General features: G+C 42.5%; 1 protein-coding gene across 1 annotated transcript in view; it reads right to left on the bottom strand.

The window, feature by feature from the left end:
- The window catches only part of GRK5 (G protein-coupled receptor kinase 5), a 175,385-nt gene extending 150,175 nt beyond the window's left edge, over positions 1-25,210 (bottom strand). Inside the window, exon 1 of the mRNA XM_076339118.1 lies at positions 24,934-25,210. Within this exon, the coding sequence (XP_076195233.1) occupies positions 24,934-24,985 (52 nt within the window). The 5' untranslated portion in view covers positions 24,986-25,210. The remainder of the gene's footprint in view (positions 1-24,933) is intronic.

Raw genomic sequence — 25,210 nt, 5'->3', positions numbered from 1 at the left:
CTCACTGTGTGCGTGCGAGTATGTAATTCCTCTCCCATTGTGTCCCGGGGACATCGATTGTCCCCCAGAACAGCCGACTGGCCAGTCTCTGATTAGGCTCCAGGCACCTTATCAGCTTGCCAAACACGCACAATTAAGATCTCAACACCAGCCTATGTCCTCATCTTATCCCCGATCCAATACTTCCCTGATGCTTTTTTCTTACGTGACTGCGTGCTGCACTTTAGATCCAAAGTTTCGGTGGGGACACGAGCCCACTGAAGACAGAAAACAAAGCGAGAGCTCCCTGCAGCTTGGCCCTGCTCCCAGCAAGATAAGGCTCCCCGAGCTGCGCGGGGACTGACGCACCCACGAATGCCCTTACGGTACTACTATCTGCTGCGGCCAGCGAGGCTTTCCTTGCTGCTGCTGGGCTGCACACCGTGGCTGCTCATGACTTCACGATAAATATGTGGCAACAGCTGTTTCCACATACACAAAGGAACCAAGGGCTATGATAAGAGACTGAAATTCTCCATGCCAAAAGGGAGACGCAGACAGAAAAGTTTGAGGGGGCACCACTTCAGATGGCCAAACACACACAGTTAAACAACTGTTTCCAGCAGGTAGGAGGAAGGGATAGAAAAGTGACCTTTCCCATTAAGAATTACATATTTGTTTTGTTTCCCTACAAGTTATTTTTTCTGGCATCGTGACATATAAAACATTTTGAACTTTCTAAGGAAACTGTTATTAAAGCACTGAACATTACTGTGAGGGCACGTTTGAAAAACAGAACAATTAGGCATTTCAAAGTTTATCTAACTTAGTCACTGGTACCCTTCAGATTTGTCACCACTAAATGCAAACCTTTTGGGGGGCAGTTTAATGATTCCTGTATACGATATGCCTGTCTATAGGAAGAAGAGACCTCTTGAAAATTTATCATTGTCTATAAGCTACCCTCCACCTCCCTGCTGCAGTCTACTAGTGCACATCCTGGAAAAAGAAGGCTTTCCAAGACAAGGGCGTTTTGTTTAAGCCTCAAGAGCCCAAATCTTTAAGAACTCACTGAGAGCAGCTCTGTGGAGCTGGGGGTCCAGCAGCCCCAGGTATGCACACAGAGCCAGAATGCTGGCAAAGCGACAGCAGAAACCGAGTCTCACGAGGAATGACGTGATATTATGTTCTTTACTTTCATTATAATTCACCATTTCAGCCCAACTTCTACCAAGTTTCCCAGAAAAATTTTGCGGAGCTACTGCCAATGTTTAAGGCTCTCCACAAATTCAGCCAGACAGAAGAGGAAATTCCACGCAGCGTGCAGAAAGTCTGAAGGAGGGGTTTCTGCTAGATAACAGGAAAGATGCGGCTGAGCTTGGGCTAGCACTTCCCTAACCACCTGCATGAACTTCGCAAAGGTGTTCAAATAGGAGGTTTCCTATTGATGCCAAGGGACTGCCTAAACAGAAAGTTAATTGTTAAAAAAGCACAGAAGAATTAGAAAGGAAACACGTTTCACTAAACGAGAAAACTGTTTTCTTCTGAGTTGCTCTATGAGAACAGTAATGGGGAATTCATTAGCTTGTTTCTACTGCAAGGGTATTGAAGGGTAGGATTCTGCCACATTTCATGCAGTCTGTGTAAGCCAATCCATCCTGTCTTATCTGAAGCCAAATCGCCTTGCCGCCTTTTAAAATAAAATGCAGAAAGTCTGTTTGAATTTTATTCAAGGTCTTGAAGAGCACAGGGCACCATGGTGAAGATCCTGCTATGCCTGGAACGTGAGGCATCTCTGACCAGAAACGCTATGGAGGCACAGAGATAAATGCCACGACTTTATTGCATTGCTTGTTAGTTTCTCAAAACAATAAACTTGAGAGTAACCATAGGTGAAGAAAGGACAGAGGATGTGATGGCATTTTTCACGGAGAAGCAAGAGAGAACAGAATAGACGGGACTGCCAATGGCTGAGACCTGGTGTACAGCCAGGTCTGCAAGTGGGTGGCTACTTTAGCTTGAGAAAGAGAGGCGCGCAGGTGCCATGGAGGAGCGCACGGGCGATAGCACAGTGCTGAAAGTCACTGCTCAGAGCCTGCCAAGCCTCTCATGCAACACTGTTTTTAGGAGCTGATGCGAGAAGTTAAAATGGGGAGGAGATAACAGCAAAAGAAGCTGGGAACTAGCTTTGATCTTAGGGGTGGAAAGTCATGATTCATGGACGAAGGCTCCACGGCTGCTGGGAGGAAGAGGAGCTTTGATTCCAGAACAAGGGGTGGTTGCTGGAAGCAGAGCACACCAGAGATGCGGCCTGAAATCCATGGGAGGAGAAGTAGGTTTGGCACATGGAGGGGCTGCAGCTGCCTGTTCAAGCATCTGTGCAAAGAAAGGTTTCTCCTGGAGTTTCTGGGTGGAAAAAAGTCATTTCGCTCCCAGGGTACAGTGTTCTCAGAAAGAAGATAAAATTCACTTCATATTTGGCTGCCAGCTGACTCGCAGCACTTCTTCAGCCCGGCAGCCCCTATCACAGGCTGGGCTGTGTCGCTCCTCAGGAGGCTGCAGAGCAGCAGAGCTCAGCCAGCTTCACCACAGCCCTGACGAAGGGCTGGCCAGAGGCTCCCATCGAGGGGTGGGTAATGCACGTCTTCAGCCAGCCCAGTGGTGGTCCAGCCCCCACAAGGAGCCAGCGTTATCAGTGTGGGCTCTTTTAACCGCCATTCACAGGCACAAGAATGAAGTACCTCCTGAAACGACCCGGAGGCAACCGATTCATCTCAGAATGATGATTTCAGGATTTCGCTAACATCAGGCCAATACCAGATCGGACGCCGCTGACTGAGGTTTGAGAAGGCTCAGGTTAGGGTTTTAACAACCCTAGCCATCCAGAAACAGGAACTTCAACGCAAGCTTAGATTTTTGCAGCAAATAACATGCCTACAGAAATCCACAAACAGGATCCCATCTCCTGACAGGTTTAAACAAACACATAAAACAAAAAACCCCCAAGCAAACCCATGGAGACATCACACCATGTACGGAACCACAAAGGGCTTTAGAGCCCAAAATCTAAACTGGGAACCCAAATAACTAGGATTTCCAAAGAATCCTATTGCTTTCATTCCCATTCAATGTTAGAAGTCTTTTCCACACAGGAAAAGGATCTATTTATGTTTCATTAGTGCCAGTTTTGTGTATACCAATAGACTGTGTGTATATAGGAAAGAGGGGAGTATGCTATGCAGCTGTGAGCTTTCTTGGCTAATTAGTTGTTTTCTCTTTCTGAGCAAAATAAATACAACAACAAAATTCAACAGGGCATAACAGCACATCTATTAAGGCTGTACATTTTCCGTCAGACTCCACTGGTATTTGTCTTAGCCACGCGTAGGCTAAGAAACCCAGTCTATGGTATCATTCATAAACAGGAGGTGCAATGACCTGCACAAATACATATACTAAACCAAATAAAATAATACCCTGACTTGACATGGAACGATGTCCAGTAATGATGCCAGAATACCAGTTAAACAGACGTTAAAGTATTTAAGAAAGAATTCCCTCCTCAGCATCAGCAGCATGAAAACATTTTGTCCTAAATATGGAAGCCTGTTACATCCACTCAAATTCAAGGATTTTATAGAAAACCATAGCCTGAGTTGTGTTACTTACTTTAAAACAAAACAAAACAAAAAAACCCACAGTTTATTTCAGCCTCAGTTTTGGAAATTATAAATGTTCCATGTTCTGAGAATGCTTTTGGAGTTCAAAACACCTAAAACGCATTAAAACTGTGCTTTTAAAACAAAACTATTGCAGCACTTCATACCCTCAAGCTTAACAACACTTTGGGCAGCAGCTGAATTACAAAGCTTTACAAAATGAAGCAAAAGAAAGTTTTCATAAATGATTTGCAAACACTAACTTCTAAATCACAGGCTGCAGCATGGTGTACTTGCAGTAAGAAGTAACACATATTTCGGGTCCCAGGCTGCCAACTGGAAAAACCCACTGGTGTTCATATACTTTGGAAACAGGTCCCAGACTAGCCCTTAACGCAGACTGACTTGTGGATGATTGCCTCATGGAACAACGATTTCAGATGAATTCTTGAAACTCTTACAGGTTTTACTTGCAAGTCACCTTCCAGAGGTTGACTCTGAAGTCACAAAGTTCTACTTTGAAGCTAGATGAACCATTCATGCGTATACATTTCCCCATGCATAAGGGTTTGGAGAACAAATTCATATTCATAGATGAAAATCAAATATCTTTAATAACCTGCCCATACACAAGTTATTTTCCTTTGCAGTAAAGAACATTGTCCCTAAATGTTTAAATTAAGTTATAAATCAGAAAACAGAAAAGGAAATATTTTCCATATGTTTAATTTTACACCATAATTATTTATTAACCAAGTCTACAGATACATGTTGCTACCCTTATGGGAGTTCAAACAATATTCTTACTATTTAAAATATGTTCTTCAATTTGCTGCTAACTGGAGACATTTATTAGTTCCATATTTCACTAGTAGTAATTATTGCTGGGAGCCATACATTATACATACATATACATCTATACAGACCACAGGGAGACACTGGTGCGGATTTAAAGCTTAGCTAGCCCTAACATTACTAAATTGTCTGAAAACGTTTGATCTATTTAAAAGAGCAGGCTGCAAATAAAACTTACTATCACCACTTTTTTTCAATACATGCTAGTATTTGATACAGCCTCACGGAAGCCAACGTGGTAACGAACTGTAACTAATAATAAGTTATAGCTGTACTTAAAAAGAGAGGAACCTCAGTCACTGCTCTGAGCATAGGCACAATCCACCAAATACTGCAACACTATTAAACCTCCCAGACCAGGAACAAGTTTTCCTGAGTTTTCTCGTTTGGGAACAAAGGTCCTAAAACTTTCTCTCTTCCTTCTTTCTACTCCCTCCCCCTGACCTGGCCAATCTGACCTCCCTGCGGGGCTGTGACCTGTCCCTAAAGGGACTTTACTGCACAACAGAAGCTGCAGCACATGAAATACTGGGACGCTATGTTACTTTCCTCAAACCCCAGGGGATGGGACATCCTATCCAGCACTGAACCTTCCTTCACCTATTCCTCTCCTGGATGCCACAAAGGCCATCACTGATCCCACAGGCCCATCGGCTGTGCTTTGCTCCAGCACTTTGCTAGGGAGCAGAAGAGAAGCCACAGCTCTCTGCAGTAAACGCTGGCACTGTCCAGGCTCACAGGTTGGGGTATAACATGGGGAGAGAGAGGAAGGGGGAAGCTCAGTTTAACTGCCTTGTCCCATACATTCTACTGCAAGAGAAGGCAAAAGCCTAGCATCATGGATCAGAGACAGCCTGGCCACATTTGACAAGTTTAGCTGGAGTGGTACCATGCCGGGAGTGTATTGCCCATCACTAGGTTTTAACTGTCCCATAAGTGCGTGACCAGCAGTATGGTTATTGCTCTGTGGACCCTGGAAAACACCGTAATGCCTGATGGAAGTGAAGAACTCATTATAATGGCTTGAGCCAGCTATGGTAGAGGCAATGTTTGTCTAAAACCTTTCCCCAGGACTTGCAGAGTCCTGGCTTTTTCCAGTGCTCCCCAAAACCCCTTGTGAGAGAAGAGGCTGTTAATGAAGCCAGCCTCTTCTTCGCTTCCTTCTGCACCTTCTGTGTCTGATGTGAAGGGTCACCACTGAATTCAGTGCAAGCATTTTGAGCAATCGGTCATGTGCTGTGACCAGGAAAATATCAGTGCGAGTGAAAAACCATGTCACAACTGTGATTCACTTCTGCACTATTAATCTTTAAATCTTTAACTTATTAATTTTGCCACCAAGTATTTTGATTGCAATTTTTAAATGCATCTAAAAAGCCAATTTATGCAGCATGAGCCCAACTTAAGATGTAGAAATTTTAAACCAGCTGACAGTGAAAGCCTACATTACTATTTCAGTGTGTGACTTGTGTTGCTGGAATGCATGCACATCATCAAATTATTAAGTTTCGCTTTGAAACCATTTGTTTTAAACAAGGTGCACATTGACTTTTTTTTTTTTTTTGGCTGGAGTGGTGCTATTTCAGCTGACCTTCTCACTTGCAACAGTGTCTCAACACAGTACTCATTTCTGCTACTCTTTATAAAAAGTTGAGATAACATTTTACCTGCATGTTCCCTACAGAGCCAAAATATTTCATCTTAGTTCAATGGGAGGAAGGAGCCTTATTGCTTGGAGCATAGTATCACTGATGAATGATATACTTGGATAAATTTTTAGGTATGGATAAGAGAAGGGGGGGAGGTCCTGAGAAGCTGTGGGTTCCCACATAACAGTTAATTCTTCAATGCTTTCCAGAGAAGTTCTTTTGTTTTTCATGTAAATGACTTTGTTTTTCATCAACAAGCATTTGAATCCCACTGCTTTCATATGGGGTGGCCAGCATGTTCCATCTCAATTTAGTTGTGAGTTCAGTAAGTAGCTACAGTAGCAGGAGCTCTCATTTTCCACTGTATTTTATCATATTTATATTTTGGAAAATCTCAGATCTTAATCTGCTCGGGTACATCGTCTGTAGGAAACAAGCAGCACTCTACAACCAACAAATACGTTTTTTCTGACAGCATCATGTCGTGGCAACTACGTTAAAACGCTTTCACAGTTGCAGAAATATTTGCAAGGATTCGAACAAGCAGAAGTTTGCTGCACGAGAGGACAACTTTCTCTGCAGGTTATAGTCAAGAGGTGAGGTGAAATAACGTGAATTATCTTCATGGGCTGCAAATGGCTGCTACAACAGGGAGCTGAAATCAGCGAGTGTGACGCTTAGCAGGTCTCAAGGGACCTTCATTCTGCTGCTGCCTCTTGCCCAGACCCCCTGTGTGACCACATGCAAGGTGCTTCTCCTTACCCTGGCGCTGTGCCTACCTGGGTCCGTAGATTAGTTAAACTTTATGTTGCTCAGAGAAGACTGCATCATCTCTCACTGCGTTTGCCAATACTGAGTAGCACTAAAGGATTTTGCATCTGCAGTACTACTATCATCAGGAGTAAACAATGAATATTTTTAAAGTTCATAAGGAGGACAGGAAACGCTAATGGCTACTTCTGTGAAATTACCGAGCTGTCGACATAGCTGCTAGCGGCTAACTTCGCAAGAGAAGGTTAAGTGCCTACATAAGGCTGTTCATACCTATATGCTTTTAACTATTGCTGAATGCAAAAATTACGAGTTTACTGTAAGGTTATAAACTTTGCAGTTGATACTATCAACTTCAAAGTGTGTACACATTCCCTTTCACACGTAAGCACAGAGCAGCCTAAAACTTAGAAGGCAAACCAGGATTTTCAAGAGCTTTCAGAAAATTTTCAAGAATTTAATTAAGCCATTCCTATTAAAAAAAGTGCAAATATTGGTGATCAAATAAGGATATTTAAGAAAATGTGAGGCGTGCTCAGAAAGACCATGATATGCTACAACAAAGAAAGCAGTCATCTCAAAAAAAATATCATGAAGAAGCAGAAAGAATTCACCTGGGTTAGTGACATTACCTAATTTTGAGAAGAAAGAAAGATCTGGACTTAATCCTGAGGTTCTCAATCAGCCAAAGTCTACAGTGACTTCAAGGGGAAATTTGCCTGGGTGTCAGCTATAGGACTGTTCCTTGATCTGCTTGGACATTAGTGTGGCACTAATCATGATTGCTCCATAAGATAATTAGTGATGACATGCATTTTTTACTTCCTTACATGGCACAGCTAATAGAAGAACCAGGCTGAAAAATTAGTCATAACAATTAAGCAGGGGATGATTCCTGAATAATTAGGGTAAGCTACTGTAGGATGTACTGATCCATGTATTACAAATTACTACAAAACAAATAAAAAATGCTGATTTATTCACAGAATATAAAAGACACATGTAGCTCTACAACAGAAGGGAACTTAATTGCATATTTTGTTTTCCATGCAACAGAAACACCTGCATTAATACCCCCTTTATTAGATCCTTGAGTTCAGCTGCTTTACAGAATATAGGTCTGTTGCAGAAGAGATTTTGACCATGAACGATTAATCAGCTGACTCAGATGCGCAAAGCTAACTGGTGGTAGAAACCATTCTCCTGTTCTCTAGCCTCATCTATCATGACTTACAAGATGAAAAAAATAAAGTCTTATATGCCAGTCCTGGGATACACAACTCAAAATTGTGCTTGGTGACCTGCTCCCACTCTGGCTTCAGTCTCCTGAGTCCTTTCCTCTTTCCAGGTGCAGGATTTACTCATGGTTAGAAAATTGCTCACCTTCTTACTGACCCCAGCCCCCTCTTAAACAGCTGCAGGTCCCTGCTACATCTCCCAGGCCAGGAAGTTTCTTGTTCTCCAGAGGCTGCACAAAGGGGCCGTACCAGTGAGCCTTCTTGCCTTGCCCTCTCCCAGGCTGGCAGTGCCTCAGCTGCCAGGGAAGAGTGCTGAGCCTATGCCAGAGGGTACATGGCACTGCATGATAATGGTGATGCAGCAGAGGGAAAGCAGTTTCCACCATTCACCCTGCCCAAAGGCTGGTTACAGCATCCTCTCAGGGAGCTTTACTCAAAATTATAGCTGGCTGCAAATATTCAAACAACTCAAGGCACTGGACAACCCCATGCAGCTCAGTTTGCCTTGCAAGCAAAGCCAGGATGAAGAAACAGGAGTTAGATCCACCAAGGACTGGATTACAACTTTAATATGCAGCCAGAGGAAGGGGCAGGGGCTGTACAGCTGCTGCAGAGGAGGACAAGCCCCGAGTCACAGCCCAGTCTTTGCTAACCCCTACAGGGGTGAGAGGGGCTCACCTGAAACTGTATTTTCTCTGCCTTGTGGAGGCAGGGTATTATGTTATCTGTATTTGGCTTGCTTCTCTGCAAGGGACTGCAGAGGTGACGAGTCCACAGCACTCGGGGACACCTTATAGCCCCTGCATGGCTGCACAGCAATGTGATTAATGTTTCAATTCTGATTAAATAGTTACCAGAGAAAAGACCATTTCCAAACAATTTCTAAACAGAGCACAGCTAGGCAAAGGAATAAGCCTCTGCAGTACTAGAAGATACACAATATTATTATGTCTTCATGAAAAACATGTAGAATAACACCACAGGCAGACGTAGATAGCTGCAGACAGGGACATTTATAAATGTTCACATGTTCACAATCACGGGTCACGTCCCATCACTTCTCACTACGTTGTAATGGTTGGTATGTGGAATACCCCTGGCCAGAAACGGAGCTGCTTGTCAAACAACGTTGCTTCATTTTTAAAAACAAGGTAGAGTCAGAGCACAAATGACCATCAGGTCTATGCCAGTTGTTACAGATTTTGTCATGGAAATCTAGGCATTTGATTACATTTTAAATATCCAGATACAGTCTGGTCAACTAGACTGATTCTTCCTATAGGCAGGTTACTGTATAGAGATGAGTTAATGGAGTCTTTTCTTTAGTCTAAAAATAGACATTCAGGACCCTGCAAGAATGGTAAAAACAGTGAATTGAAGTGTTGAGGAGAAAATTAAAAAAACCTACAGACTTCACACAGTTCTACGGCTCTGGTTGTATCTGCCCACTTTCCAAAGGAATACAAAATGGTATATTTAGTGTTTTAAAGAACATCAGGTATACAAGGCAAATAAGACAGGGCTTCACAGAGAGCCCAGAGGCTGGGAGTGGCCAAGGCTCACATCTGTGCCAGTGCACATCATCAGGTGCAGCCCAGGATGGAAAACTTGTAATGATCTTCATGTTGTCCACAACTTCTAGCTTTCCATGAACTTCTTTCAGGCAAGTCTCTATACCACCTGCTTGCTCCAGCCTGGAATGGTCACTGATGCAGACAGACCACAGCAAACTGTATTTGTGATCTCTGTGCTCACCCCATTCATACAAAGTGATTACTAATATTCCTGTATAAGCAGGGCCTTTGGCTTATTTGTCAAAAGTGAAAGGAGCTGGCACCCAAATATGTTTTCTTGTGCTTTCAGCTTAAAAAGAAAGACACCCATGGCCAGTGGGTCCAATAGAAAATGATGGTGATTTCACTGTGTTCCATTAAATAAAATTTAATACCATTGAGCTTGAATTGAGCCTTTGGCTCCTGCCCAAATTTTGAGGCTTCCTTCTTTTGAAAGAAAACAAATATACGCTTCAGGCAGAAGATCAAGACAGTGGAATAAGACAGGAGCTGTTGGGAAGATCGCCACAAAGCTGCATCGAGCCAAAGAAAGCTTCTCTCTGATACTGAAAAGAATGAATAAAAATTACAAGAACTGAGGTTATGAAAGAGAAGAGGAAAGTCATTTCCCTTCCCTCAAATCAAGAGTGAAGTACAGCATCAGGCTAAGCCTTAAGCACAATCAACACTGGGGGGAAAAAAAAAAAAGGGAAAAAAATAATCACAAGATCTTTTTAGTGACTCACACCAAGGAATACTTTCTAGACTGCAAAACCCTGAGGTAAGTAGGTAGAAAAGGAGGGGCATGTCAGCTGTGGCTCCTTTTGTAATTGTTATTACTAACTGACTGCAGCAAATGTATCAAGCAGGGTTTGTGGTGTAGAGGATGGCTTAAAATGGAGAGGATTAATATTTTATACAGTCAAAGTACCATAAAGATATTTCAAAGGATGGACAAAACTTGCAAACAAAAACGCAACTGTGGCCGCTTTTAAAATCTATTTTAAAATCGATTTTAAAATCTATTTAAGAGCTGAATTTGTACCCACTGAATAGTGTCATGGAGTGCAGTGGCATTATTCTCAGACCAAGACAAAGAGTATAAGATTCTAGTCCTAAAATTAATAGCTGTGTTTACAAGCTCTTTAAGATGCTGCCTATTTTTACTCAGTGAATCATTGCCCTTCTTTACAAAGTATATTTCATTAATCTTAGCAATGCACACAAATCTCAGTGGAGTTGCTCTGCTTACATACCAAATCTGAAGTTCTAAGTCTAAGCTATTTATCACAGTATTCAACTTTAATAAAATCTGTATTTATTGGAAGATGCCATTTCCTCACATTCTCTTAAATCAAAACAACTGATTCCTGTCAAGCTGTTCCTCTCCCTCTTCCCCCTCCCCAGAGGAAAACAGTAAGACTTATAAAAACCAAAATTCACTCCTGTGCAAAATTATGCAATCCTAAAAATTAGCTTTATCCTCCAGCTGAACTTCGTCTACTAAGACCAAATGAAACTTCATCTGCAATGAGATATTAGAGAAGTTAATACATCACTTGTTGTATTTTTTTAAAACACACATTCATTGTGGTTTGCAATCCAACGGTACTAGTGCAGATCTACGTTAGTGAAGTGTCTGCAAATTCCATCACGTTTTCAATGAAACAAGCAAAACCTCCTTAAAAAACCGTCTTCCCACAACTATCTGCTGGCATTAGGCATCAGGCCCTCTACTCATACAAAATGAGACTTTCTTTACACAAGCAGGCAAGAGCCTGGGATGTGAAGTATTTACTTTCACTGATGAGCAATTGTTCAAATTGCCTCTGTCAACAAATTGTTCACCTTATGGGACTACTCATGTCTGAAATTTATTTACCTGCTTTGGTGTTTATAGGACGGCATCTTCAGCTTGCACCTGCACTAGAAGATTCACACAGGCAGCTTTGCAGCCTTCTATGCTCCCTCTTTCGAAACGTGATGCTGCATCCTAACATCTGAGCGATAACCTCAAGCACAGAGATTAACAAAGAGCAGAGATCAAAGCTTTGCTGCCTGCTCTCCTCGGTATCTGGCCCTAGAAACATGCCAGACCCCTCACGTTTGGATCTTCCCTGCACAGAATATACATTTTAACAGAGCTTAATATCCAGTATTTCATTCCTGATTTTAATTCCTTCTCAACTTATTGTATCTAAAAATCAAAATATGTATTTTAAAAAAATCACTAAATATTTTTTAAAATTATGCCAGAGACTCTGAACAAAAGCATGCTCTGTCCTCACCTTGTAAATTATTTCTGGGCTTCTAAACAAGCTTCATGCCTTCACACAGCTGTTAAATGTTTGCTTAAAAATATATTCAGACAATCCCTTTGCAAAGGATTTGTAACATATAGACTTGAGCTTCATTTTGGAAAGGTCGTTTACACAGCACATCCATAAGTTTTAAAAAGCCGCCTTCTATTTATTCTAAACTTTCCAATTACCAGTTTGTTTATACCAACCACCACAAGGAGGTCTTAGAGAGGTCACCCAGGAAATAATATATTTCTCTATCTGCTTTCCCAACTATGCTCACGGAGCCAGAGTTTACTTCCTTCACTTGACTCCATGAATAATCCCAGCGTCATGGTATTATTCAACCTGTAAGCTGCCAATAAGCAAGAATAAACGATTAGCAACTTGAAATCATAGCAAGGTTAAACATTAAAGTGTTGTGCAGTCATATTGCACCATTACTTTTAGGCAATCTGTTTGCAGTGCAGACTGCCACAAAAGGGTTGCGAGCAGAGCATGGCTCATACCTGTGCGACACACTGGCAGTCACAAGGTGTCTAATATTTCTGATATACAGAAAAAGAGATGTGTTCCCCATAAGAGCTGGAGGCAAACAGCATCCCAAAAAAGGAAGAGAAAACAATATGCTGAATCCATCAAAGCTTGTTACTTCATAGAGTTTTCACAGCCAAATAAACATTTTGCAGCTGGAGGTCTGCACGAGCCAGAATAACAAATGTCCCCAGACCTGCTAGAGATTTCAGATTAGGCTGTCTGGTGAAAGAAGTTGATCCAGTGCACATATGCATGGACAGAGGCAAGTATTTAGTGTACGGGTCCTGAAGAATAATTACCTGAAATCACCTTTTTTTTCTTCAGGACTGGCAGGGTTGGGGGGCAGGATGGGACATTTGGGTCGGGTTTATTTTTTAAGCACGTTGTGGCCAGTGGCCTACTGGCATGTATCACACTCCTCCATAGCATTAGAAGTGATTGCTGACCTTACAACAGCTTCAGACGGTCAGAGATTTGATGGGTAGATTCGAACAGCGCCCATTTTAACAGTGTTCACCAGGGACCTCATCTTTCAGCCCTTGGTGCAACCCTGACTTTTTTGCCAATCACCAGATGTCACAGGGATGGCTCCTTCAAATACTGCCATCAGCTGGCAAATTCCAACATTTCTCATTCACAGGTTTTTGCTTTTCTTCTTCACCTCTGGAACAAGTTGGCTGTAGTCAAAGCTGCTTGGGCAGGTGGCTTTTGACGCTTTTGAACGGTGTTTTATTGGCAGTGACCTTCACCAACAATTCTTAAGAAACTAAACTGTTTCTGGAGAGGAGACCCTGTTGTGAGTCAGCAGCAATTGACAAGATAGGAAACCAGGGATAAGAATTTGACAGTGGAGCAAGGCTGCTAGTGGGGTGCCACAGATCTGCAACAGGACTTGGACTATTCAGTGTATTCATAAATGGTCTAGAAAAGAGATAAATAGCAAGATGACATTTGCTGCCAAGATGAATTTCTTTCTTCAGGACAGATGTAACAAAAACAGCCTGTGAAAAGTTGCAGGAGTATGTTGCAGTATTGAATCACTTAGAGATGGGGGGGTGGAGGGGGGCGGGAGGAGATTAAATTCTGTGTCAGACAGCACAGTATTGCATGTGAAGGAAAACAACTCTTGCTATATGCACCAAATGATGGGCTCTAAATTAAACACTGCAGCTCAGGAGACAAATTTCTGAGATCGCTGTCAGTAGGCCCAGTAATGAATACTTATGACAGTGTGGAAAAAAGCAAACGAGCATCAAGTTAAGATTGTGACAAGAACAAAGGACGAAGCGGTCAGCATTACTGTGCCACTGCCCATGGTACACACACACACGCTGTGTAGTTTTGGTCACCCATTTCAGAAAGGATACAGAATTAGAAGATGCAAAGGGACAGAGATGATAGACTTAGACCTTTCCGCCTGGAGAAAGACTAAGGATATGTGATAAAGGGTTATAAAATCATGAATGACTTAATAGAAATTAGGGCAGAAGCAATGAAATCAACATGTTTAAAAAAACCAAAAAACCACAACAGAATTATTTGCTTGATTTGCAGATAATTCCCTTTCTTTCCCCTCCAAGACACTTCTACATCTTCACAATGACTGCTTTCTGAGGTTGCCAAAACATAAGTCATACATCAACTGACAGTCCCTCATGAAGTACACATGTGGGGAAGTTTGCATGCTTTTGTTACATGATGAAACTCATTGCCACAGGAAGCTGCTCAGGCCCTAAGTGTAGTCAAAAAATGGATTCAATAAATTCATAAAGGATAGATCCCTCTATTAAGTACCATAGGGCAAAGAGACCTTCTGCTCAGGAAGTCCCTAGTGCGGGAGGCTGAAAAGGTAGGCTTGGGGAAGGATCATTCTATCCATAGGCACCTGCTGCTATTCAGTGTCAGTCAATGACACATGGCAAGCAGGAGCTTTACTCCAAACGCTTTTCTGGTCTATTACCAGCTCTCCAAACCAGAGAGCTAAAGTTTTTGTTTTGTTTTTAATTCCTGAACCATTCCTCTGTCTCTCAGTGAGCAAATAGTGAAAGGAGATGCATACTAAATGCACAGGGCTTCCAGGAAAGGTGTACTGTAACCGTGAGAGAAGCTTACATCATACGTAAGTCATCTGGATAATTCTTCCTAAAACTCGGCTGCTGGTGAAATAAACAAAGCACAAATTTTCCCAGATGCATGCTTCATGAGGAATTCTCAGTCAACGTATGATTTATAACTTGGCATCCTCAGAAAACACAAAATCATGATTCAGAGATGAAATGTAGATGTGGAATTGCTATGGAGGGAGACAGAAAGGGTTTATTCATAGATTAGTCCCAACTCCTGTATTTGTAAGCTTTTTCACTGCTTCCAAATGTTGCACTCAACAACTGTTCTTCCTTTAATAGTAAGAAGATTAAGGCTGAGTGTTCAGATTCTCTTAATTTTCCATAACTGTTAGCCAAGTAAAATTTCCTCTGCAAAACTTACAGGGTGAGCAATTGCATTTTTGCACCATGCTTCTCAACAAAAGAGGAAAGGCAGGTTTTCCCACTGGATTTCTGCTGGAGAAAGTTTTGCCATGCAAGTAGAAAGACGACCCCTACAGAAAGCAACCCTATTGATTTCTAGCATGCTTATCACTAGAATTTCTCCTGCTGGACCAAAGGCAACCAACTTCATGGAGACCCAGAGAACTGAAAAAGAAATAATAAAAAGAAATCTATAACAACCAAAACTAAAGAAGACGGGAAAAGGCACACTGGCTGAATGCAATTCCCAATCTAACCTTTATTCCCAGTAAGAAACAAAACCAAACCTATGAGAGAGCAGGAAGGAAAGCAATGGGAAGATGAAATCAGCAGAAATCCAAGACAAAATAGAATGACAAGCATTGAACAGCACCAATATGATATATATATATATCTCTCTCACACAGATATTTTGGCAACCTTGGCTAAATGATGATTTAGCCTAACATTCATTCTTCCCAACTCATCTGCTTGTTAAAGATGTCAGTTCCTTTGCACTGTCTACGGGGGTATTTTGACAGAAGCGTCACTGAGGACTCATTGGTGTTGCTTTCACTTGGCATCACTGACATCTTCCCTTTGTTTCTGAATCTCCTCTTCTTCCAGCTGCACTTCTCTCTTTTTTTACCACCTTTTTCACAAGATGAGATTCTCTATCAGTGCCTTCTGCAGATGCTGCCAAGTGAACACAACTGTAACGTCACAGTTTCTCCATTCTGGCAGGCAGTCCCTTTCCTGGGACACACTAGATGGCTAGATAGAATTGAGGGAGCAAGCTCATTCAGGCAGAGTCTAAAGCTTTCATTGGAAATAAAGACTTCCTATAGAATCATGAAGGTCTCCCATAACACATGCATGGGGAGAAAAAAAAGAACAGTTTCAATCATTTTAGATAGGAGCCTTGTCACACAGACTAAACACTGACCAAAGAACAACTGAGGATAATACAAGAGAGAAAATACATAAAGCCTTAGATGTGTCCAGTAAACTGACATTTAATCCAATCTAATTAAATGTGTTTTAAACAGTACCTCAAAGACTTCTCAAATTCAAAGGTGGTGTCAGAAACAGAGGACAGGGAAAATAAGCTAGAAAGATTAGAAAAGTGGCAAGAGTAAAATATGGGTATTTCGGTCTAGAAAAATTTAGACTACTGCAACAGAGAGAGGAAACAAAACCATCCAAATTTATTCAGTGGGAGAATAATGCTAGGAAAAGGGGAATGGTCCAGGAGCATCGGCACCTAGTAAACAGCATCCCAGAAGTCACCGTGCTGCATGCCCACACAAGGTAGAGGTTGGCTCTTTGAGTAGTTAAGCAAAAGAGGTACTGTACCAAATGTAAGGTAACTTCTAGAACTTGTAATATAACTTCAGCCTACCTGGAAAAGCCAAGCTCATAGTGAAATCATGCATTCAATGGGACCCAAGAGAATACTCAACCAATGCAAAAACAGCTGCCACTGCTTATTAACTGCCTCTTTGGCATCCTCAGGGCAACTGGGAACTCCATGAGCACTCACTGATGGGAACTACTCAAATATCCTGATGTACCCCCTCTTTGGTACTGTCTCTGCCCTAGGGTCCCCCCTACCATTTGACCAGCTTTCTCAGCTGATTTTGAGGTGGGCCAGGATGAAGAGTGGATTCAAGAGCAACTCCGGCCCTAGGCACACCTCCTAGGAACGCACTGCCGGGAATGAACTTGTCCTGAGGACCAACTGCACGAAATTTGAGGTAGACCATCCAAGCTGACAAGCTGGAAGGAGGAAAAAACAAAAGCTGTTAAACTTGGCAAGACGACAACTGATGAGAAACAGGAAGTACCTGGAGAATGAAAACTGTACAAAAGGGATTAGGCGAGTAAGGAGATCAGAGTAAAGAAAATTTAACCAGAAAAATCAAGATTTCTTGGCCTGCAAAAAAACTTCTTGAGAGACAGACCCATAAATTGAGTCATTTTTATACCAAAACTGTTTGAAACCTTAAAAAGGGCATGGAAGACAAGGGACGAAATGACATAGTAGGCCTTTCCCAATGGCTGCTAGTAGTTTGTTTCACTTCAGTTATATTGGTGCAGTTTTACTGACTGGAACAGCATTGCAGCAGTGAGAACTGACTGAAGCCTGAGCACAAACAAGCTATATTTCCAACCACCAAGCAGTCCCCCCATGAAGTCCACGGCACGACTCATGCATAGTAAACGCACTTCTAGTGATGGATATACAAATTTTTCAGCCTTCGCTGTGCCACTGAGAAGTTAGCTGTGAGTAACTATTTTCATCCTAGAGCACAGACAGTCGTCCTTCCTTCATTAATATTATTTGCATTATTCACTCCCAGGTCCAAATTGAGTCTCGAGTACTTGTGTGTATTTCTACTCCTTTTAGCCTACCCTTCTTCCCTGAATAAATGCTTATGACAGTTTCTTCAACTGTATCTGAAGTGACATTATATGAACTAGAAGCAGCTGAGCCAGTTCTACAGACCTCACAGCCTCATCCATCTTCCCCTTCACCTGTGTTTTGTTCCATCCTTTCATTTTAACAGGCAACTCTATGGATTATTTTTTTTAATGAAATAAAATACCCGTAATCTTCGCAATATTTTCTTTAGAATGATTACTTTAATTTTGGTTTATCTGCCTAATCTGCCTCACAAAGCAGTATGCATTTTTAAATTCTCCAAGCAAAATAATTACAAAGATAATACAGCAGAGTGTAATCAAACTGCAGGGTTCTTTATTTTCCTGGCCTTTTAATTTAATTTCACATCCTGTGGTCTTAAAGAAATCTTAGGATTAGATCATCTTGTTATTGTTTAGATTATGTGCCTGTAAAAATAAGGAGGAATTGATTCTCTTCTTACCCACTACCACACAGAAAACTCATACAGCATATAGAATATTTTTGAAATAGAAATCCAGGGGAAGATCTCATAGATGAGCATGAGTTGGATCCTTAGCTACCATTTTCATTGACAAAAAAGAAAAAAAGAAAAAAAAGATGGAAGGTATAGTAAAAAATATAGTAAAAACTGATGGAAGATAGTATTTCCTATCCTTTGTTTATTTGGTTGGTTTTGACTAATATTTTATAAAGACAGTAACTGCTTTGATAAAATAATTTGCTTTTAAACTTTTTCAATGCACCCATATGGATCCTGATGTGATTTGGGGGATATTTTAGCCATGGAACTAATCCCATTGACTTTAGTACCACTACTTGCACTTAAATTAGAGCTTCAGTAGCTCTCTTTGGATCACTACAAACCAGAAGTCATTCACAGAGTAACACTGGCATAAAAATAGTATAGGAGGAGAACCAGCTACATGCCTAAATACATAAGGTCAGCCAAGCAATAAAAATACAACTTCTGCCTTTACACATGAAGAAGGACCCTGCCTACATCCTAGCAGTCAGCTTTGGGCTTTATGAGGATCAGAGCACATTTGTATTAATAAGTCTGAACACACGATCGGGGCTTCAGGCCCTTCACTGCAAGTATCAATGTCCTCAGCACGCAGATGTTCATCTTTTGAGCTGGGGAAAGAGATCATTAGCAGATCTTAGCCAGCAAAGCAGTACCTGGAAAGGGAGCTCATCTTCCAAGAATTAAGATTGAAACGATGCAGGGGTGGGGTTTTGGGGGTTTTTTTTCAATAGTAACCCATTGTACTGTCCACAGGTATAAAGGATTTTTCCTTTATATAGGAAGCAAGGTCAGCCACTGAACAGGTATAATATACCCCCAGGACCTAGAAACAGCAAAGTCAGAGCTGTAGCATTCCTTCTTAGCTGCTGCTTCTTCATTGCCTTCAAAATGGAGCAGCGCACACCCATCCACCAACTCGCTGGTGACAAAGGCATGGACACTTGTGGTAGGGCCCATCTCAGGGCAAGACTGTGGTTGAGGCTTTCATTCTGGAGCTGTTTATCACAAAGACACATATGTTATCCAAGTGCTGCTGGCCTGGTAACTCTCTCAGTAGAGCATCCCTAAAACCACCTCTTTCAGACATTTTTGCCTAAGGTATCTCAGAATATTCTTAATTAATACAAAAAGCTAGATACCGTCACAAAATTATGCCATTGTCTTGTATAAATACTAAAAATTCTTTTCTGAGTGGACAATTTCAGCAACACTCAGTTAAAGCCTTCTCAGAAAAGGAACATATTGATAATGAATACAGGCAGTCTTCCTAGATTTATGACTTTGCACTTGAGGAAAGCAATCACATGAGATTAATGGAGCAGATGTAAGTAGCTCTATTCAAACCTCTATAGTTAACATTTGTTATAGAAGTTTTACTAGCTAATAGCTTCTATGTGTTAATAACCTGAGAAACCATCACAGCTCAGTACTAAATATTTTTTAAAGTGCCTACAAACCAAACAAGCTAGATAGCAATTAAGCTATAAAAATCACAGTTCCACAGCAACAACACACATGAAAGGGCATAGTCCTCTCTCTTCAGTACAGAAGTTTGGGTGGAAGAGTGTTTGGTTTCTCCAGCATTGCCACATCCCAAGACCTGCTGCCCATGACTGCAAAATGGTGTAGTCAGCCACAAGGAGAACTCCAGAAGAACAGAGTGCCCACCAAGGGCACAGCTACAGCAGCCCTAACTTGCGGTGCATCAGCCCTGCTATAAAAAAAAAAAACATGGAAAGGGATTTCAAGCCAATTCTACACACACACCCACACTTGCTCTAAGCTAGGTATGGCTACAAAAATAAGTCCCTTCTGTAAAAGGAGATCTTGAAGTCATTCAGACTTACACATTCTTTTCACAAAGGCCTGAAGAATCCTGTTTTCTGAATTTCCTTGATTAGAATATAATGAAATATTCTGGACTCTGGGATTTCTTTTCTTTTTTTTTTTCCCCCCAGAAAGAAATGGTTACATGCTTGAAAAGGAATCTCATTTTTCTAAACTACTGCTTAAAAGCACCCTGACACATCTGAAGTAACGGCTGATTCCACTCTTGGAATTTTTTTTTTAAGCTATTGCAGTGGTGAGAGCTTCTCTTGAACTCCAAAAAGAAAACTCAACGGAGTCACTGCATGCAAGTTTCCTCTGCTTATAGAGACAACATTTTCCTTACAAAGTACTTTGGTTTTTTATCAAGGGATAGAGGACAGGATCTTAGATTCTGCATTCAAAGCAACAGTTAGTGAAGTTGCTAAAGTTAAGTTGCAATAATCATATTCTCCATGGGGTTTTGGCTGTCGCTATAGTCACCTTCTTTCTTTCAAAATATGTTTTTCATTGTTCTACTGCCCTTTTTCCAATTGCTCTGCAGCCAAGTTCTTGGAAAGCAATCACGCTTCTTGTTTAGGATTTATTGCTAGTCTTTTGCCAATAAGGACATGCACAAATCTCTCCTGTAATCATCCTGCAAAAGCAAGCTAAAAATACAGCAATTTATGAACAGGCACATTTCACATGTTATATGGCATCAGTGTGCACTCATCAAAAAATTCTGAGATATATAAAAGAAGGTCACCCCTTTTGGCTAGGCCGATCAAAGGCTCTGCTTGGGTGCCATAAATAAGTTCCATTTTAGAATTCCAGTCTACCCAAAAAGAGTAAAAAAATATGCATTTGCGTTGTGTTTTAGTGGTTGAAGGTGTTCTGTTTTTTTCTCCTTTTACCAGGTTTACATGGTAAACTTTGCACTTTAGAAACCCCCAGGTCTGAGAAAAACAATAGTTTATCTTCCAAATTGGCTGTTTTAAAACTAATAACTGTGACAACTAATTTAGTTATCACTAAAACTTTAAGGTGGTGGGAATTGTCTGTCTGTCTGTACAAATTTGTAAAGGATTTTGCAATTTCAGAGTCAAGTTGTATTTGCGTTTTGAAATGTGTTTCAGGTAGTCTAAGAAAGCTCACAGACACAGAAGCAGCCGGTAACATGAGGGAAGACTGATCTTACGGCTAGGAAGGAATGGATCATGATGAAGAGTATCTAGGTAATCACCATATCCTGGTCATGCTTATCTGACCATATTGTTTGTTTTTCATACAAACATCATAGTTTAATCATCAGCCCCTTTGAAAGGCTTGTCTTTTATCAGCCTATTGCTTCTGACAGGCAGGGGTAGATGCACGACCCTTATGGATGTGTTTTAAAGCTTCTCTGGGTTAGGGCTGTTAAAAGTTCCTCTGAAATGTTGGGAGACTCAGCCCTTGGTCTCTCCTGGACCCCTCCCATTGGCTCCTTGGTTCTGATGATGTCCTCTGTCAAACAACCTTAAACCGGGAAAATGAATTGGGATTCATTCACCAACCCGGATTGACTGCTAGCAGCGTGGTGTATCTCCATTACTAATGGCTAGATGATTCTGTAGTTCAGACATGATTGCTGAGACTCAGAAACAAGACGACTAATGAAAAGATCCAGATAAATGTTTCACCACCTCATAATTTGGGGTTCTCACTCAACCTGAAATGACTGCAATTGTTATTATTTGGCTTTTCTTTTTAGGATTCTCATCTTTCTTGTCTTCCCTTCTCTGCTTATTCTTTTCCCCAGGCAATACAAGATGGTCCCAAATACCTATTTGGTTCCTATAATTAATCCAGATGTATTTTCTATTCAGTCCTAAAAGGGACTAGCGGTTTATGAAATGGGATTTTACATCCAAGAAATGAGAAATGATACTTGAGGAAACAGCATAAATTTATTCCTAATAAATTATAAATGAACTTTCAAATGCAATAAACCTCCATTTTTTATGTGTTCAGACTGGCAGACTTCTGAGTATAACAAGTAACTTACGTGTAATTTTGTGTCAAAAACTTCATATTCTGCAAAAAGATGAAGATTTCCTGAAATTTATTCTCTGCTCAAAATTATTCAGTGAAATACATTTTCGTATGTGAACTGCATTTGCTCTTTTTGTTGCTCTAATAAGATTACTCATGTATCACATGGCATCGGTTAATTCTGGGTATGCTTCTCATTGTAATCATCAGGATTCGAGTGCAAGTATTTGTATACCAGTTATAAAACTTGCTTCCTGGTATTTCAGCTAAACAATTCACTTTGCATTGGGGGTTGCTTTAGTACAACTTAGTTACAAAGGAACTTAACACAAGGGACCACAAAAAAACCGTTAGCAAGGCCAAAGCAAATGAGTTGCAAAATTTAAACCAATATTTGCTAGAAAATGTTTGTGGTGGTCACTCAGCCCTACTTCTGAGTCCCTTACAGAAGTCCTCGCCATTGGACTTAACGTTGCGGGTCTACCTAAACCTCCCTTTGAAACTAACCTGAAATTTCCCTTTTGCTACTGATACTGGGTTTGTGTTCCCCTTGCAATTGTGATAAAACTGCTTTTACTAATGTCTGCAGAATAGATCACATCATTTTCCTTCTTCTGACATTAAGTACCACATTGCAGGCACCAATCACCATGTAATTGAGCTAATATAGCTTTTACTTTTGACTTAACAAGTGGAAACAGACATGTATGTACTTGGCTTTGGCTACATGTTCACCCAGCTAAATCTATTGATGGAGTCTGCAAGACTGGGAACAAACTTATTTTTAGATACCATAATCCTCAATATATTAATTTGCTTTTGCTCTTGGTCTTCCATATGCTGTCCATCGTCTTCATCTGCAATGGCATCCACCTACATTGCTCCTTGCACATTTTAAAAACACTTTACTTGCAGCAGCTCGTAATGATAACTAAAAGTGTGGAAACACACGCAATACAGACATAATACATGTGGCTCTGATGTCAGGTAGGTAACTTGTCCTTTGTTCTTCATTTCAGAAAATTTCACACCCCCTTCAAAAAAGCTTTCAAAATAAATAAGCACCAGGCCTCAAAAAAATGTTGTTGGAGCTTCATACACGGTTAAAAGAAAAGTTGGAATACAGTTTGGAGTAGATCTTAATAATAAAGTTCTGCCATTTGGATTATAGCTAACAGCTTCTTTAATACGACTTTAACACAATAAAACAACATTACTGTTACCATCTTGCTGAGGAAGGTAGAAAAAGACCATAAAACTGAGCGGCACGTTTAAAATTATTTGCAAAATACGGTCTCTCTGAAAACAACACACAATAACTGTAATTAATACCAGTCCTTTAAAGTATTCCTAAAGTCCACTGAAATCTAAACCAGTATTGTACTGCTGGTAGCAACAACTGCATCCTAAACAATATTAAAAATTACAACAGAAAATAAAAATTCTCCATCAGAAGTCAGAAAGTTATAATTCACTGATCTGCTGAATGGAATATCACCTTTGCCCTTATTATTTATAGAGCTTTTTTGGGAGGATCTCAGGACTTTACTCTTTAGCTAAGCCTCACAAGTTCAACAGCCCATGAGTTATATAAACATTATTTTACAATCTGAACTATTTTCCCAGCAAAAGGATCGCTCCAGGGGAGGACTATTTGAATTATTTTTTTTTACAAAACTAATATTGCTTTACTCGTACTTCCATAGCTCCAGAGTGACCAAAGCTGAAGTCCACCCGAGCAGTCCCCGGCCTCGCTAGCGGGCTGTTCCAGGCACTTCAGAGGACAGCGGAAAAAAAAAGGCTGCAGGTTGTACCGCACCTAAAACCGCCCAGTCTAGCAAGTATTTTCAGGGAATAGAAGTTTGAATAAAGGCTTGGAAAAAGGTCTTATTTTAAATAGTAAGCAAGTACATAAATACATACATAAAACCGGGTGGCAACCGGCAGAAAACGGTCGCATCTTGGCAGTGATGCTGCAACCGTGAGACGCGTGGCTTGCGCGTGGCGCTCATCCTCCAGCCAGGGGGGATGCTCCCCGACGGACGGGGTCTCCGCGGGGAGCCGGGGCAAGCCCCGAGCCCCCGGCCCCGCCGCGCCCCAGCCGCGGGCAGCGCCCGGCTCCGCGCCCGCGGTGCGCCCCGGAGCCGCGGGAGGACATCCTCCCTCGGGCACGCACCGCCCTGCGCGGAGAGAGGAAACCGCGTCCCCTCCCGAAGGGAGGAAGACAGCCCTGCGAGCCCGGCCTGCTGGCGGCTACCGGGGCTCGGCTTTGCGGGTTCTTGGGGGCGGGAGCGGGGATGTTCACGAGAACCCCGCGCCGCGGCGCAGCCGGCACCCGAGCGCGTTCTTAACGCGCACCGTGCCGAGCAGCGGCTGCTCCGTGCCGGCGGCCCCAGCATCTCTCGGAGCGTCCAGCTGCCCGTCCACAGCGGCTGCCGCGGGAGGCAGCCCCCCGCTCAGCCGGCCCCCGCGGCCGGCCGCGCTCCCAGCCGCGGCGCCGGGGCTCTCCGGGGCATCCGCAGCCTGGGGGCTAAGCCCCCGGTCCCTCTGCCCGGCTCCGGCTGGGGACAAACCCCCTCTCAACAATGGGCATGTTTGCAGCAACATGATCTCACCTAATAACGCCGAATAAGGCAATGACTGTACGTTGAAGCGATACGATCCTGCCGGTCTCACCACACGGCGCGGAAAGCTATTTGCAGATTTGCTAAGCCCTTTTGAATGAATGCATCTGCAGCTGACCTTTAACAATAGACGCTGAAATAGCACAATCTGTGGGACCAGATTTGAGGAGGGGGGGCGGGAAGGGGGAAGGAAGAGATGGGTGAATATTGTAATCTCTGCAATCTCATTCACTTCCTTTCCCAAACCCCCGCACACAGGGGGGAAAGCGATATTTTCCTTTTAACCGGGGCTCAAACGAGCCGTTTCCAACGCCGGCTCGGCCACATGGCACCCCGAAAGCCGCCGCCGGCGGGACCGGCGCGCAGCCCCGCCAGTGCCCGCCCGCACCCCGCGGGCATCTCTCCGCGGAGGGGCGACTGCGACAAGGATGCTCCGGCCCCCCCCTCCCCTCCCGCCGCTCTCTCACCTTCCCTGGCTTTCAGCAAGACGGTGTTGGCAACGATGTTTTCCAGCTCCATTGACGAGCTCGGGCAGCGTAGGCAGGCAGCGGCACTGCAGCAGGACGTCACTCCCGAGGTGCGGAGTCTCCGGGCGACCACCCGCCTCCTGCCCCTAGCGCGTTATCCCCCCGTGCATGATCCCTGCCTTCCTCCCTTCTTCTCCGCGCTCCCCCGGGCGGAGGCGGCGCTCCCCGCGCTATCTGCTCCCGCGGCGCCTCGCCCCGCTACTCCATCCTCCGCCCC

This window comes from Aptenodytes patagonicus, chromosome 5, assembly GCF_965638725.1.
Source record: "Aptenodytes patagonicus chromosome 5, bAptPat1.pri.cur, whole genome shotgun sequence".
NCBI classification, from domain to species: Eukaryota; Metazoa; Chordata; class Aves; order Sphenisciformes; family Spheniscidae; genus Aptenodytes; species Aptenodytes patagonicus.
This window is presented reverse-complemented; position numbering and strand designations above follow the sequence as displayed.